This window comes from Eucyclogobius newberryi, unplaced genomic scaffold (genome assembly GCF_026437365.1).
Source record: "Eucyclogobius newberryi isolate DKJ021-1_F unplaced genomic scaffold, fEucNew1.0.hap1 SCAF_16, whole genome shotgun sequence".
NCBI lineage: Eukaryota > Metazoa > Chordata > Actinopteri > Gobiiformes > Gobiidae > Eucyclogobius > Eucyclogobius newberryi.
The window spans coordinates 18,229,992-18,247,367 of NW_027315790.1; the positions used below are offsets into that span (position 1 = coordinate 18,229,992).

Below are 17,376 nucleotides of genomic sequence, written 5' to 3' on the forward strand. Positions count from 1 at the left end.
GGAGGCCGGTCCATGTTTAGTCCTGACTCTGGCACCAGCAGGAGGTCGGTCCATGTTTTGTCCTGACTCTAGCACCAGCAGGAGGCTGGTCCATGTTTAGTCCTGACTCTGGCACCAGCAGGAGGCTGGTCCATGTTTAGTCCTGACTCTGGCACCAGCAGGAGGCCGGTCCATGTTTAGTCCTGACTCTGGCACCAACAGGAGGCCGGTCCATGTTTAGTCCTGACTCTGGCACCAGCAGGAGGCTGGTCCATGTTTAGTCCTGACTCTGGCACCAACAGGAGGCCGGTCCATGTTTAGTCCTGACTCTGGCACCAGCAGGAGGCCGGTCCATGTTCAGTCCTGACTCCGGGCACCAGCAGGAGGCTGGTCCATGTTTAGTCCTGACTCTGGCACCAGCAGGAGGCCGGTCCATGTTTAGTCCTGACTCTGGCACCAGCAGGAGGCCGGTCCATGTTTAGTCCTGACTCTGGCACCAGCAGGAGGTCGGTCCATGTTTTGTCCTGACTCTGGCACCAGCAGGAGGCCGGTCCATGTTTAGTCCTGACTCTGGCACCAGCAGGAGGCCGGTCCATGTTTAGTCCTGACTCTGGCACCAGCAGGAGGTCGGTCCATGTTTTGTCCTGACTCTAGCACCAGCAGGAGGCCGGTCCATGTTTAGTCCTGACTCTGGCACCAGCAGGAGGCTGGTCCATGTTTAGTCCTGACTCTGGCACCAACAGGAGGTCGGTCCATGTTTAGTCCTGACTCTGGCACCAGCAGGAGGTCGGTCCATGTTTTGTCCTGACTCTGGCACCAGCAGGAGGCCGGTCCATGTTTAGTCCTGACTCTGGCACCAGCAGGAGGCCGGTCCATGTTAAGTCCTGACTCTGGCACCAGCAGGAGGCCGGTCCATGTTTAGTCCTGACTCTGGCACCAGCAGGAGGCTGGTCCATGTTAAGTCCTGACTCTGGCACCAGCAGGAGGCCGATCCATGTTAAAGGTGGTATGGACGATTTTTTCCAGCAATTTTTTTTATCATATTTCCTCGTGGCGTGGATAAATCATTTGTCCTGCCACGTATCAATCATAAAACGCACCTACCGCTCACCTGCAGCAGCGTGCGGTTCGTCCCCACGTTTCCGCGTGCCTAAGCGCATGGATCTATCATAATATAGTTCCCTCAGCATACGGGGCAAAATGAAGACGGAGAAAGACAGTTCGAGCTGACGCAGAAGTGGACAGAAATCTATGGGAGACGAGAGATGCGATGCGCTCCGTTGCGCTAATAAACAAACGCACGTGTGTGTTGTATCAGACCTGCGTTCTCAAATCGCCGAAAAATCATCCATACCGCCTTTAAGTCCTGACTCTGGCATCAGCAGGAGGCCGGTCCCTGAGCTCCATGTTTAGTCCTGACTCTGGGCACCAGTAGGAGGCAAGACGCTTTGATTCTGGTACTGGTTTTAGATGGTAAAAATTAACTGGTGATGGATTTGATGTGGAGTTCAAGGCTGCCCATTATCCCCCCTAGAGTTCTAACCTTTACAGGATTTTAGAGAGAGTTACAGAGCAGATCTGGGGAGAGGGGGCCCTGCACAGTAAGAATACAATTTTTTCCAAGTTGGTTTTATTTTTCACTAAAACATCTGCAACTGAATAAATGCAAATAGATGAGTTTCATCCTATTCGGTGGAACACTCCAGTTAAAGCAATAACATCTCATGGATGCAAGCAGGAGGCATCCCCCCACCAGAAATGTTACAAAGTGATCTCAATAGGGAAAGACGTGTGTCATGATATCAAAATGATTTCCGTTAGTCATGACCCATTTTATAGGCCTGTAACAATTCTATCACTTCCAGAATTGTAAAGACATTTCTTCCATTTCTTCATAGGCAAAAAGTCTATTCACCCCTGGACTGTTGAGAGAAGCAGAGGGAACATGCTGTCTTGTGGTTGGTTTTCTGACATGTTAAATAGCCAATAAAAACTCACTATTTACCACGCTAACGGAGCATGCTTGACATTTGGTCAAACCATTACATTCGCCTCTATTTCAGCACTGCATAGATCCTTTTTCCTTAAATAGCAACTGCATTACTCAGGGTTTCTGGCACTGAAACGACTTAATAACAGTAGCATCACGCGTCTAAACGAATAAGCTTGCAAATGGCACAAATAATAACTTTTAATATTCCGAGGTGTAATATTCTGTATTGTGGGAGAAAAAACACACCGATTGCCTCAAATGTCAAATCGAGCAAATTTACACACGTTTTCTCAATCATAACAGATTTGAAAGCATTTCCATTCACTTTAATTGGGTACAAAGATCCAAGCTACTGTAATATTCAACAGTGTTACAGTTAATGTGGGTTTCCTTCTTTTAAATGTCAGACTCATTTGGCTTTTGAGAGTGACTTTTACAGGCATTTAAAAGTAATAAAGGCGTCAAGTGTTCCATATTTGACACATTTTGCTGTTTGATTGTATAGAAAGCTGTTGAAAATAAATATGTTTAGTCTGCATTACTACTCGATAGACTGTGAATTGACTTTTGATTGCAAATGACTATGGGTTGAAAGCCAAGGCCGTCATGCATCGAATATGTTGGCAGCGACAGGCACAGACGGCGATTGCATTATGGTCGTCGCTGTACGTGAACCCGTCATTATAAAGACAAATGCACATCTGAAATGAAGCGGTGCAAAAACCTCTGACACCACAATACAGAGCTGTGGGGAAATCTGATGCTCACATACAGGACCCCCACTCATGTCTCCGTGTGGGTGACTGTGATGTCATGGAACAAAACATAGAGAAAAGAGGCAACACTGTAATTGATTCATCATTTTCTAAAACAAATGATCTACGTGTAATAGCTGATAAAAGTATTACAAATATTGCATTATCGCAAGGCAGTTTTTAACATCATAGACAAGACGTTGTGGTTTTCTCACAAAAATGTAGACGATAATAGATTTAAGTGTCGACTATTGGTAGTATGGACTTGAAACTTTAATTTTGTCATTTGTCACACATGCTGACAACATAATCTGACATCTCTGAACAGAAAAAGCGTTTTATGACTTTATGGTGAACCTGGCAACGATGAGAGAATGCCTCAGGGACAAAAATGTTATACAGTATATGAAGTAAGTCATGTGTTTTATAGTAATGTTACTTAAACACAGGGCACGAGTCACTTACATTCCTACAGTGCAAACTTTATAATGAACCCAATAATGAAAATTGTGTCCAAACTTAGAAGAAAAAAAAAACATGGAAAAAAGCATTTGTTTAATTAACCTTTGTCTGCCACTTTAAAGGAGACATAATATGCTGGTCTTGAACTATAACATCATTTTACATTTTGTACCTTGTAAACAGTATTGATCTAAAACGGCTAAAGCCCAGAGCGTACTAGGATATTATTGCCGATTTAGGCCCAGATTTGCATGGTCCAAGTTTGGAGCATCTTAGATGCTGCACTTTTCATGTTTTTGGTGTCAGTGTGACATCTGTGTTATGATAAGCATAAACATCACCGCTGCAACCGCCGAGCAGAGTGTCAGGAGCAAACAGAGAGATAAACATGCAGAGGTGCAAAAAGGACAATTACTCACCACTCGTAAAGCTATAAACTGCACTGCATCCTTTTCCATGTTTGCAGACGACATCCAGTTCACAGTAAACTGTCATGAATCCAATATGAGCTTTCATTAAGGTTAGACAAGTGAGAGAAAAAAGTAGATCCTCACATTTGTTTATGTTTGTTTACACTGCATTGACCAGTGAAGCTGCTGCTTGTTACAGAAAACACCACTTCCTGTGTCGTCTATTGACAACTTTCTGTGCAACATAATGTTTTGATTCTCGTTTTGCAAAATAATAATAGCACATTTTCGACTTGCATGTAAACTAGAAGTGCAATGCGCTGATTGTTTTTAACATTTTATTGTCTCAAAGAGACACTTTCCTCACTAAACAGAAAGGAAGCTTTACACAGGAAACATCTGATGCTAGGCACGCTAGATTTTTTAGCTCGCAACTTTGAGCTCTCTGTCATCTTTGCACTCACAGAATCATGAGATTTAAAATCCAATAGTTTCCCTCAAGTCTGTGGTCTGTGCTTCTTGTCTCACATTTATAAATAATTTAAAACACAATAGATCCTGTAGTGGCCTTTAGAAAAGAAACAGGTCCATTGACTTCATTGAGATGTTTCATCGAAACAAGCAGAAGATTTTCATTTTTCATGTTTTTATTTTTGAAGAGTGACTACGCGACATTTCAGAAGACAGCGTGTATTACAGTCTTTGTTTATCAAATAATCACAACTAAATGCAGGAATGGGGCGGGGATAGCGGGTAGGTGAAAACAGAATCTTTCTGAACACTGGAGACTCAATTGCAGAATCCAATGCTGGATTACTCAAAAGAGAGAGATCAAGCAAAACATAACTTTGATGAGGAAACACAATTGTAAGAATAAAAGCTTTAAAGTTTATACAGCAAAAATATATGTCCCCTTTAAAACAGATTAAAACCAAGTTTTAAGTTCCCTGTATTTGGACTGTGTCATGTGATGGTGAACCAAAGATACATTTCCACAGTGGAAAATAAAGATAAAGTTAAGTAATTTTGTTGTCCCTTTATTTCAATTGACTCTAGTCCACAGATGCACTCTAAAACTCTTTCCACAGCTATAACACAGTGAAGTTCAACCACAGCTGCAGAGGCAAAAAGGTCACAGATTTATTGCACATACGCCGTCGTTTTCCTGGAAGTACTGCTTGAGCCTATGTTATATTTACCCGGACGACGATATCTGGTGCTGTTCCTATAACGACACTACAGTAAACACGCGGGTTACGTAAAAAAAGGGTGGGGAATGTAAACATCAGAGGGTCGGCTGAGTGACACACACGTACGCGTCGGATCACTGACATACAGTTGGAGCAGTAATGTAACGCCACTGACTGATGAGGGCAAATCCAATTCATCGCTCCATTGTCCTGTTCACATGCAAGCGACATTGCAGTAAATGCAAGTGACAGACGCTCATTGTTGCAGCAAAAATGCTGGCAGCTCTAAAGAAATGCATTCTTTTTGGCTATTTATGCGTATCTATGACCCGGGAAATGCCTTAGCGTCACTGAATCATGGGAAATGCTTTGAAAAGTCACAAAAGTAATAGAAGCTGAAGCTATGAATACAACAGGTTCCGCTACAATGAGTAGCAATAGGATTAAGCAATAGGATCATATATATTAATGTAAAGATCCCTTGTAGTGTTGGACAATGACATTTTCATCATTGTATTGTAATCGTAATTATTTGACAAGATCCAAAAAATGTAAGGAATATTTTCAGATGTGTTGGATGCCTCCAGACATAATCATTATAATGACTAGATATGGTTTATGACAAATAAAAGCTTGGGCGTGGTCTTTTGTAGTCGTGTTTGGTCTCATAATATAGTCATGGTTTAGTCACAACATGTTTCAAGTATAAAACTAGTTATTGTAGTCATTTCATTCTGAGGTTAGTCATTGTCTAACCCTGAATTTAGCTGTGGAATTGTTTTATATTTAGTTCTGGTCTAGCCAGATTTACCATGGGTTTTTGGGTTAGATCCTGGTCTGGCTGTGGTTAAGTCCAGGCAGCAATCTGACACAGGTTCATAATCTTAATCTTAGTTCAGATATATTTGTCATTATTAAATACAGTTTTGTTGTTCACTGGTCTTGGCTGAGCTGATTTCAATCATTTTGAATAGTAAGGCCGAGGTTTACTCAAATACATTTACTTATTGTACTTTCTGTGGTAGTTTTCAGACACAAAATACTTTTACGCCAACTTGAGTCGTATATCCGACAGTGTAACAATGCTTTTACTTGAGTTAAGGTTTTGATTACTCTTCTCACTGTTGAACAATAGATGTGAATTCTCAGCTTCTCCCATGATGCATTTCCATATGAGTCACGCAGACGTAATGATGCAGCAAGTCCACAATTCCAAATTTAACATAATCAAGTCAATTATCTATACATTTTTCACTTAGATTGTAGTTTGAAATTTATCCATGTTGTGTAATTGCGAGTTATTGCAATTAAAAATCATTGATTATGCCAACAGTTTTGAAAAAGGTTTGACTGACAATTTTACTATTATTATCTCTATGAAAACAATCATGCAGCGGACCCCTCACCAGAAGATATACAAATCATAATGTTACCTTCTTAATTACTCTTGATTGAGTATCCCCAAATACTTTGGACTTATACATAGTAATAATCTCTCTAACTTATATATATTGATGTGATATTGATATATTTTCCACATGTACCACTACTTCAGGAAATGTAAACAGTTCTAACTCTGACATAATAACACTGATAGTAACCAAGATTTAACCTGCATGGCACGCCTCACAGCAAGAGGGTTGCAGGTTAGATTCCCTGAGTGTGGAGTTCTCATGCCTCTACAGCGGATCTGGAGCTCGGTCCCTGCACTAAAGAAAACTCACTTTAAGCTAAGAATCACAATGGCTTTTTTTTTTGAAGAGGTGCACTACTCACGTCACATTTAAGTTGTTTTTATTTGAAAGAAGCCCCAAGTATTTGTAAGAAGCTAAACATATTTGGGCACGTTTTTTGGACAACCAACTTAAATTCCACATGAGTCCTGCACCTGTTGTGAAATGTGGGAACCACTTGACATGCAAAAAAACTGAAATTCACCTTGTGTTGGCCTGAATGATTTGAACAAAGAGCACCTGCTGAAAACATTCCTCAGTAATATCCAACAAACAAGTTAGCAGAATTTGATCCTGTCAATGCTGTTTTTTTACTTTGGAATATAAAGCAACATTCTTTCCTTCAAAAAGTCAAAAAGAAGAGTGTTGAAAAAGAAGAGCTTTGAGTTACATAAACCCTAAAGACATTCACAATGCAACACTTGGATGCCAACCGCCATAAAACAACAACAACAACAACAACGGACTACGACAGTCTGAGGACTACGAAAAGTCTGAGGAATAAAGTCTGGCGGTAATGCAACAATTGGATGCCAACCGCCATAAAACAACAACAACAACAACAACAACATCAAAAGAGTGAATGACAAATAAGTTTTTGGCTCTGCTGTTCAACAGATTAAACTTTACTGAGAGACGGGAGATGGTGGAGGAGAGTGGATCGGTGGTCGAAGACGCTCTGGACGGTGTGGAGGAGCAGCCTTTTCTGGCTGCACGTGCCCGGAAACGTAAAAAGTCCCTTAGCTCGTCCGAGGGTTCTGGGAATGAGCAGCAGGATGAGGCTGAAGCTATTGATATCCGGGGTGAGAGCAGAGACTGTAAGGTGATCATAAAGCTTGCACAGGATAGTGCATCCTTTAAGGAGTGGAATTCAGTGGCATTGTCAAAGAGCCTAACTGTAGCTGTGGGAGTGATCAAGAGTGCGAGTGTCCTTAGAGATGGCTCGCTGCTGGTCGTGTGCAAGGACGCGGCTCAGCAACGGAAGGCGATTGGAACTAAATGTCTGGGTGGAAAGGACATTCTTGTGTCTGATGCTGAAAGAAACACGGTCAGAGGAGTTATCGTAGGCGTCCCTACGGCGACGTCTGTGGATGAAGTTAAGGAGAATTTGACGGGAGCTACGGTGGTGGACGCTAGGCGGTTGAAGGTGACCCGGTCTGGGGTAAGATGTGACAGCTTGTCGGTAATGGTAACACTTGAAGGGAGGTGCCTGCCTAGTAAGGTGTTCATTGGGTACATGTGCTATAGCGTCAGGCCATATGTTCCGCCGCCCCTGCGTTGCTTTAAGTGCCAGCGCTTTGGGCATATTGCAGCGGTCTGTAGAGGGAGGCAAAGATGTGGTAAATGTGCAGGAGCTCACGAGTATGGGAAGTGTGACGTGGGAGCAAAACTGAAGTGCTGTAACTGTGGGGAAGAACATAGCTCTGCCTACGGGGGATGCAGGTTTAGCAAAAGAGCTGCTGAGGTGCAGAAAATAAAGGTCTCTCAAGGTATATCCTATGCAGATGCAGTCAAGAAAGTTTCAAGTAACGAGTTTAGAGTAAATACAGAGAGAGGAGCCAGCGCTGCTCCCAGCCAGGGCGAAATGAGAAAGGCCAGCGTGGCTCCCAAGAAGTGTGAAGGTTTCAAGAGTGGAGGTCCCAAGTGTGCAGGTTCCAGAATTAATGAGAATACCCTGGTTGTGGATAGAGAGGATTGTGTACTCTTTATGGTGGATGTTGTAAACTGTGCTGCTCAGACTCAAAGCAGAACTGAAAGGATCAGGATCATTGCTAAAGCTGCAGGGAGATTCCTTGGAACAAAGGAGCTTGATTGGGCAGATATAGAAAACAGGCTAAAGGCGCTAAATGGGAGTCGGAGTGATGGGGGTCTGCTTGTGGGGAGTCAGAGTGGTCAGAGTGACGAGATGGGGGTGGGGGTGGTCTCCTGTCCTCGCCCAGTCTCGTAGACGCACGGCTACCAAGCAGCGACGTCAGTGGAAATATTAAAGCCTATATAATGAAGAGTCACTCTTCCTGTAAAACCTCTTGTTCTCAGAATGCCTTGTCAGTCAAAGGAGATAATCCTCTGAACTCAACAGAACAGAATTCTCCACATTCAAAGAGCAACTATGTCCTGACTCATCTAACAGCAGCAGTGTGATCATTCACACGCAAATCATGTGAATGATGTTTGTTGCTAACCCTATAAAATCTAAATATAAGTACCGGTAGAAGTTTAAACAATTTTTGAAAAAATATCACATTTCTGCTTCAGCTTTCACTATCAAGATTAATATGTTGCTGAAACTATACTAAAAATTGTCTGACTTGTGTTTTGTGTTCTCTAATCATTCTAATACATATCTCTGAAAAATAAGTCTGATTTGTTGTGGAAAACATTAGTTCAGGATTTTGTATAGACTTCAAGAGCTTGGATAAAACAATGGAAAGTCTCAACAGCCTTTCATATAAAATCTGGCCAAGCAAACTACAAGGCGACTATTTTGAGTAACCTATCATTTTCATCATAATTATTATCATGCTTGGCTTTGAAACGTTTTAGAACTGGCCACATGTATATGGCTTGAAGTAGAAGATACAATATAAAGTACAGCATAGAAACTTTCGATTTTTCTTCTTATTATAATTGTTATTGTTTAATTTCCAGGCTCATTTACAGTAAAATGAAAATAGCGCAGACAGCCTATAATCTTCACACTCATGCATTTATCTTATGTGTACTCCCTCATATACACACAGTAGCCTGAGCGTTAACTGCCCTGACGTGCTACATCCTCAAACTGCCCTAAAACTTGGAATTTAAACGTTTCCTACGCGCTTTGGAGGTCTGTGAAGCCGCCGCGCAGCGCTCGCGAGCGTGTGGCGTGTGCGCGCGCGGGGCTCCATCGGAGTCTCGTGCGCGTGTCTCCGTAAACCCCCCTCCAGCCAATGAGAAGCCGCGCACTGACCCACGCGCAGTAAAAGGAGAGTAGAGCGCTCGCAGCCGGTTCTACGCTAAAGAGACGCCGACGCACACGCACAAAGCACGGAGCTATTGCACTCGGGATTTGTACTTTGTCTAACTTTGTTTTGGAGCTCTGTGAAACGCGTCTTTTTGAGAGGATACAGAGAGAAATAAGGTGACTCAATCTCAAGTTGCTCTTTTCAGTGGAGCTGCAGTATCCGCGCTCGTGACCGCTCAGTCTGGACACACATGCCCGGTCCGGTAGCTATGTCCGGCGGTGACGCCTCGGTGCAGAGTCGGCGGTTCAGCGTGCTGTCGTGGGAGCAGGTGCGGCGTTTGGACTCCATCCTCGGGGAGAGCGTCCCCATTCACGGCCGAGGGAACTTCCCCACGCTGTCGGTGCAGCCCAGACAGATTGTGCAGGTGTGCATCTCTTTAATGTTTATTTTTTTTATTTCAGGGATGATATTAGCACACTATAGGCTTATAACAAAGACACAATATTTAGTTTATTGGAATGACAAATCAGGGGCACGTCTTTATAGGCTCAAGCTATTTTGTTGCGTGCTTGGGATCCAGACCGCTTCTCTCTCTGGATGATCCAACTGTTAATGTCTTGAATGCCCTTTAAACTTCCTCTCAAACTCATACTATGTAGTACATTAGCAATTACGATTCATATTTCTTGTTTCAATGATATTGATGTCCCAAGTCCCCCCAAACAACTAAAATGCAATACAAAAACATGTTTTTTAATTGAAATACTTATATTTTAATATTTTAATAATAAACACCCCCCTGCTAAGTGGCCCTACCCCTGGGTAAGAAACACTGGTATGAACTTATTATGCTTTTGCTTAAGCCTACCTTTTATCTTGCCTATTTAACCAGGTTTCTTTTCACTGTCATTCACAATTGTCTAACTTTGATGCAGCCTACTTTATGAGTGTAACATTCACTTTGCTTAAAAATAGCATAAATTGTGGAATGTAATCTGAAATTAATTGGGCAAGAAACCTTAATACATATTGATGCTGTATGTATGTATGCATGTATGCATGTATGCATGTATGCATGTATGCATGTATGTATGTATGTAATGTTGTGTGGTTGTGAAGTATTTTAGAAAGAGTTACAAAACATTCAGATCAGTTTGCACTTTGGCAGATGTGTAGTTACAAGTTAGTGTCTGCCCTTTGACTTTTGCTCCCCCAGCACGACTCCAGTGGAGTAATATAATTTGACAAACTGAAAATAGCATCTATTCAGAGCAGAGCAGAGTGTGATAGGTTTCTCAGTGTGGACTTCCTCCCTCCTGTTGGACATAAACACATGCTAACAATCCCAGAGTGATATATTACTGACTTGACAAGTTGCGAAGTAACCATAAGCGCCAAGATACCATTGCGATTACAGCATGCAGCTAGACATAACCCAGATGAACTCAAATGTCAACTGTAGTTTGTTGTTTAAGGGCAATATCTGTCTTTTTTAGTTGTTTTGTAAAGCATTTGTCTAATAAAATAGGACCGTAACATTTGAAGTGACTACGTTCCAATTCTCATTTCACTGCGAAATCAAATCCAAACACTGACTTTTAAGATGTTGGCAAAGTTTATTAATACATTTGATCAGTCATAGTCTTAACACAGACATAAGAGTGGAATGATTTGACGGCGTGACTTTACTTTTCCACTCGCTCACTATTCTCTATTTGTCCAGCCAATTTTTTTTTTTCACAACTCGCATGAAAACAGTCAAGACGGAGGGAGATAATGACCAAATCTACACCATATTTACTCAGCATGAAACTCATTGTGGAAAGAAAGATTTCCCAGGGCTTTCTTTTAATGCCCTCACGTGTTATGCAGGTTTACATTTCCCTTGAGTGAACGGTATTTTCTTTGGTGCTCCTGTGGGGAAGAAAGACCCTCACACACTCGCATAACAGTTCAAGGGCCCCTATAATCATGGAGGCCCCTTCCTTCCATCTGCTCTGAACATCCTCGCTAATGTCTTTCCCTTGCTAGATCATCCCAAGACCCTGACTTTTTCTTTTTTTTTTCCATCTTTCCATGATTTCAATGAGGGGCTTCTGGAAATTTCTCCCACTTTGCCTTGTATCAGATTTAGATGCTCCACAGGGTACCGCCATGGGTCTGCTTCTGTTCATGCTTCAGTGCAGGATTTTGGCACGATAACTGCTGTTGACTTTTGCACGGTTTATATGGAGGGCTAAAACAGACAGTTCTAAACGTTCTCATAGGCCTTGAAAAGAGATTGAAATTCATTCTTTGATCAAATTGTCAATGTTAGCATATGTGTTAGCTCGAGCTGGGCAATTAAGCAAATTTTCATGCCTAATCATCAAGGATCAGCAAAAATCAGTCAGTAAAAAAAAAAAATCTGAGTAGAGTTTGGACTTAAAAGGAAGAAATTTGGTTATTTTTGGTGTAAAATGGCGCTGTTTAAAAGTCTACCATGTTTTTGTTCATGAAAAAGAATGACCTAAGAAGTGAAAAATCTGAAAATCACATACAAGTGTTTTCATTTATTGCAGAAAGTGAATGAAATGCAGTATCTCCAAGCTGCCTGTACATGTATGCAGTAGATTTCTGCCCGTAGAAGAGCGAAAACATTATGTGACAACAATAAAAGCCGACATCACATTCGCTGTCATATCATATGCCAAAACAATTCAGACACGTTGATATTTTCCCCATATGAACATGAATGGAATCACATGTCTGTCCGGGAAAGAGAAAGAGCAGCAATCCAAACCAATACAATATGTCATGGAAAATGAGTGACAGCAGCGAGTGAGTTTTAAACCGCTTCAAATCATGCTTAAACATCTAACATCATTTATGTTGAGCGCTTTAGGAGGGTGAGAGGTGTCTTGATGAAGGGCTGTCGTCACGTGCTAGGTAAGCCCACCCGAAAGATCCCACTCCCGACGAGGCCCTGTCAATGGAGGGTTTGTTTGAGGGCCACATTTGAATAACATCTGTTTGCGGTCTGTGCGTGTGTGAGCCTCGGGAGCTCAGGAAAACCCTTATAGCCTCCATTGATTTTACTTAAACACTATTCAACCCACAGCCACAGGGATATACGTCAAACCTTTGGACTGTACGCGGCGTTTCACCATCCGTTTACCTATCTCGTCGTTCCAAATGACTCGAGCACAGACTATGGATCGGCCATTTGTTACACAACATGTCAACCGGGGTTGTCTGCGGAGGTGGAAGATTGGAAGCCAGTCTGTTTTCGTTGGCCATCTCGTGTTCCATCTTTGCAGCGCCACTTACAGAATAAATTGTGTCTGCGATTCATATTTGCGATCCAACCCGTAGCGTGCTTCAAAGTATGCAGGCGTTTTTGTGTGTGTTTGTTTTCATCCCTGAGTGAAAGTTGTAGATGGCAACAGAGTGGCTTTGGAACAGTAAGTGAAGAATGGATTAGTGCCTGTAATAACACAGGACTGTAAACCGACTCCTCACAGGACTATTGTTGAGCTGGAGCAACATGTCCTGGTTTGGAGGAGGTTAACAGGGACATTTGGTTTTGACTATATTTGAATATTTGGTTTGAGATGTCACACAGTGGAAGTCTTGTGGCCTGTCAGTAGTTCAGGCCGTGTTATTGTTGCACAAATAGACTGGAAAAACGTACAAGTGGGATTTTTTCGGAGACGTCCACATTAAACGCTTCTATATCGTGATTGAATTTTAAATGTAGAGCGAAGCGTTTACTTTCTGGGATGCTGGAGGAAGAGCCAAGTCAAAGTTAAACAAAAAACAGATATTTTTTTCTCTTAAGGCTGCAACATAAATGATAATGTGTTGACAGGGAAATGTTTTCATCCTTAGCCAGGAGAAGCATATAAAGCAGATTTTGGCAACATGAAAAATATCAGAAGTGTGAACGTTCTACTTCTACGGTGCTTCATTTCATGCTCAAAACATATGAAAAGACCTCGACCTCTTAAGGAAATAAACAGAGGTTAGACAAATAAATGCCTTCACTATTTGTTTAACCCCGATTACTACTTTCTGTTAACTCTACGTGAACTTTGCATCCATCAAAAACGATGCCGAAAAAACAAAATCAGTTCAAAAGGCTCCCTTGGATGAAGCTTTTATAGCAATAGCACATCTGTGAACTCTTAGTAGCTGACTCCACTCGCTCAAAGCATCAATCTGGGTCCCACTCTATCATCAAATTACATCGTGGGGATCGAGAAAAGATTTAGGGAAGCATTTCAAATCAAGATTAAAAAAAAAAAAACGGCTACATTATGCTTCCCAGCCATCTGCCAGGCTACTGTACTGCCGGCTGTCTCGGTTAGTTTTGGAGTGGTTTCTCAGTTTATGGACTCATAACTCCTCATTCACTGTCACTGTTTCCTTGGCCGCCAGAAAGAACATCTGACTCACTGCCCAGACTCGTCATGGGCGTCCAGGGAACTATGGGTTGTTAACTGGCTGGGTCATTTCAAACTGCCATAATAAACACGCATTCAACCCGCAGCCTAAATGAAATGACCCAAGGACAGTCTGCATGAGTGGAGGAGGGCCAGGGCTGTTATGTGTCGCCAAGGCGTTGTCAACACCAGACAGTCTGATGGTGTTTGTGGCTTTTTTAGTTTTTAAATTTTTTTTTTTTTTTTTACAAGCTTTGTGCCCGAGCGTCAGCGGAAGTGTCTCCCTTCTCCAGGTGCTGCTGCGTCACGAGAGAAGAGCACCAGGTTTTATTATGAGGGGTAAAGATGGCGGCACAGAGTATAACGTTAATGAACCAATCACGACTCCAGGATGGGTTGATGTTGGATTTAATATCAGCAAATTCCCAAAGCCCCCTTGCTCAGTGTTAAACGGAAAAAAAACAACAACTTGGAAATAAACTACTCTGACATGCTACAAGCCTACAATACTTTTTTCATCAAATTTATTCATCATCATCCTTTGTTTTTTATTATAATCCTAACCATTGGTAATGTTTCTACCTATATCATGTTTTATTGCTTGAATCATAGCCTCAATTGCCTTGTAGTTGCTATAGTTTCTCTCTCCGTCACATTATTAGCACGTCCTTTGCAACATTAAAGTAGCGCTGTTCCATTAAAAAAGGATTATGAGATTAGGATTACGCTCAGTATTGTGATATGCTATCGGAGTGTCTAAAATAGGATTAGCGTGCCTGAATGTGTGTACGTCTGAACAGATTGATGGCTGGTACAAGAACTGCCAGTCCCTGATAGTCCTGAGAGGGTCGTCTTACAAACAGCTGTGTTTCCGATTTCACCTGAACGCCTCTTGTATATCTGTTCCTTTTGGGTTTGTGTCAATTTGAGCAGCTCAGCAGACAGGAAGCAGTAACCTCTCGACTGCACGGTGTGTGTCCCAACAAGGATATAAATCTGTGAGTCGCAAGTAGAGTTTATACGACGGCAAAGGAAAGTGCCTCCGGTTAGAAAGTTCACCGCTGCATTATCACACCAGACACGTCTAGACATGTCAAAATAGCAAATTGACAGATATTCATATTCTCTCATACGTTTTAGTAGGTGAGAATTATGATTTTTTTGTATTGTAAGCATTAAATCGCATTAAGGGAAATCTAGATTGTATCTTCCATTTTGGTAATATTCTCAAAACGCTTTGTCCAAATGATGGATTGATTATATTGGACACGGTTTGTATTGAAACATATTTTCTTACAGAAGTAGATAAAGAGAGTCACATGTTTTCCATTTCTTGGCAAATGAAAGATGAGGTAGATATGACTGAGCTTTTGTGTGTTTGGGCATGCTATAATACTGCTTTGCTTTTTTAACTTAATTGGTTCCACACACTTGAAATTGCAGAGGCAGTATGACAGACTGTTTTTCATTTGTAAGCACTTTAAGGGGTAGTAACTCAGCTGTGGCTTGCACAGACTTGTATTGAGGCATGTCAGACTCCTCAGATTGCTGGAATCGACACGTCTCTCACGTCTCTCTGTGTATCTTTCAGGTGGTCAGGGCTCGACTGGAGGAGCACGGCGTGCTGGTGCGTGATGTGAAGCTGAACGGCTCTGCAGCCAGTCATGTTCTCCATGAGGACAATGGGCTCGGATACAAAGACCTGGACCTGATCTTTGGCTTGAGCCTCAGCGATGACAAGACCTTCCGCCTGGTAAAGGACGTGGTTCTGGACTGCTTGGTGGACTTCCTGCCTGATGGAGTGTGCAAGGAGCGCATTTCCCCGCTTGCCCTGAAGGAGGCGTATGTCCAGAAACTGGTCAAAGTGTGCAATGACACTGACCGCTGGAGTCTCATCTCTCTGTCTAACAATACAGGCAAGAATGTGGAGCTCAAGTTTGTGGACTCTCTTCGAAGGCAGTTTGAGTTCAGTGTGGATTCCTTCCAGATCACTCTGGACTCTCTGCTGTTGTTCGACCGCTGCTCGGACAATGTCATGTCCGAGACCTTCCATCCCACGGTGCATGGGGAGAGCATGTACGGGGTCTTTGAGGAGGCCCTGGGCCACCTGCGCACCAGGACGATAGCTACACACAGCCCAGAGGAGATCAGGGGCGGAGGGCTGCTCAAGTACTGCCACCTGCTGGTGCGGGGCTTCCAGCCTTCGTCTGAGGCTCAGATGAAACAAATGCAGCGCTACATGTGCTCTCGATTCTTCATTGACTTCCCTGACATCAGCGAACAGCAGAGGAAACTGGAGGGCTATCTGCAGAACCACTTTGCTGGCATGGAGCACAAGCGTTACCAGTACTTACTGACACTTAGACAGGTTGTAGACGAGAGCACTGTGTGTCTGATGGGCCATGAGCGCAGACAGACTTTGGCACTTATCTCTGCTCTGGCCCTGCGCGTCATGGCGGAGCAGCACGCCATCCCAGCAGTGGCTAACATCACCTGCTACTACCAGCCCGCTCCATATGTTAGAGACGTCAATTTCAGCAATTATTTTGTGGCACAGGTCCATTCGCCCATGGGTCTATGCAGTAACTCTTATCAGACATGGCTGCCTTGCAGCTGAGCTAAATCCTTTAAGGACTCATGATATGTGTATTATTTGATTCAGGCTGAGCATTGTACTGAAGTGCCCTTGTTATTTTTGCAGCAAAGTGGGCTATGATTATGGAGCCTATTGTGAACAAAAAAAAAAATTGAATCTCTTGCCAACTGTTTTATTAAACCAATTCCACTAAGTTTACTGTTTATTACTGCTGTAAAAACAAAAAACAAAAAAAATACTCGAGCCATTGGGTACCTTTTGTATTTGGTAACAAGAACTCATATGGAAACATAAAGGGGTGTTGTGTGACTATGGAGCTTTGCTGGTTCTGTTTCTGTGCAGTAGAAGCTGGGGGCGGGTCTAGATGAAATGTAAATAGTTGGTAAGAACCCAGAGAGCGTTTTTTTTGTCCCGACTGTGGTTTCAGGTGACGTGACCGAGAGAGAAAAGGACCAAAGAAATACTTTCTTGTGTAGCATAAAAGCAAGTGCCTAAAACTGACCAACATCTACAACTTTATAGTAGTGGCTTTGTGACTTGTTTTTGAGTTTATTTTTTTCAGCCAGGTTACTGTGCAAGGTCAGGGTATTTTGTTTTCTAAAAAAAATATTAAAATGCATCAAAACTGAAAAGACGTGTTACCTTGGTCATTCTTTTCTTCAGTTGACTCCTTCAGTACAATAACATTAAAGTACTGTGTTCACATGTTGATTATGTCCTCTAAACTATCTCCGTGCAGATAGTGAGGTGTCCTTACTATCTGCCTCTCACTCAACTCCTTCAGACACCAGTGGCCCGCCCCGCACACAGACACTCACTTGTTTCAGCTGCGTGCATTTTTTTCTCAGAGTAACGGATTCCCCTGAGCTTGGGCCCATACATTAGCCAT

General features: G+C 42.5%; 1 protein-coding gene across 1 annotated transcript; it reads left to right on the forward strand.

The window, feature by feature from the left end:
• The first annotated feature begins 9,529 nt into the window (after window positions 1-9,529).
• On the forward strand, window positions 9,530-17,119 carry LOC140361880 (terminal nucleotidyltransferase 5B-like). Its single transcript, XM_072447774.1, has 2 exons — window positions 9,530-9,891; window positions 15,483-17,119. Exons 1-2 carry the CDS (start codon window positions 9,718-9,720, stop codon window positions 16,506-16,508), a joined length of 1,200 nt encoding a protein of 399 aa, XP_072303875.1. The 5' UTR covers window positions 9,530-9,717; the 3' UTR covers window positions 16,509-17,119.
• Window positions 17,120-17,376: the final 257 nt, after the last annotated feature.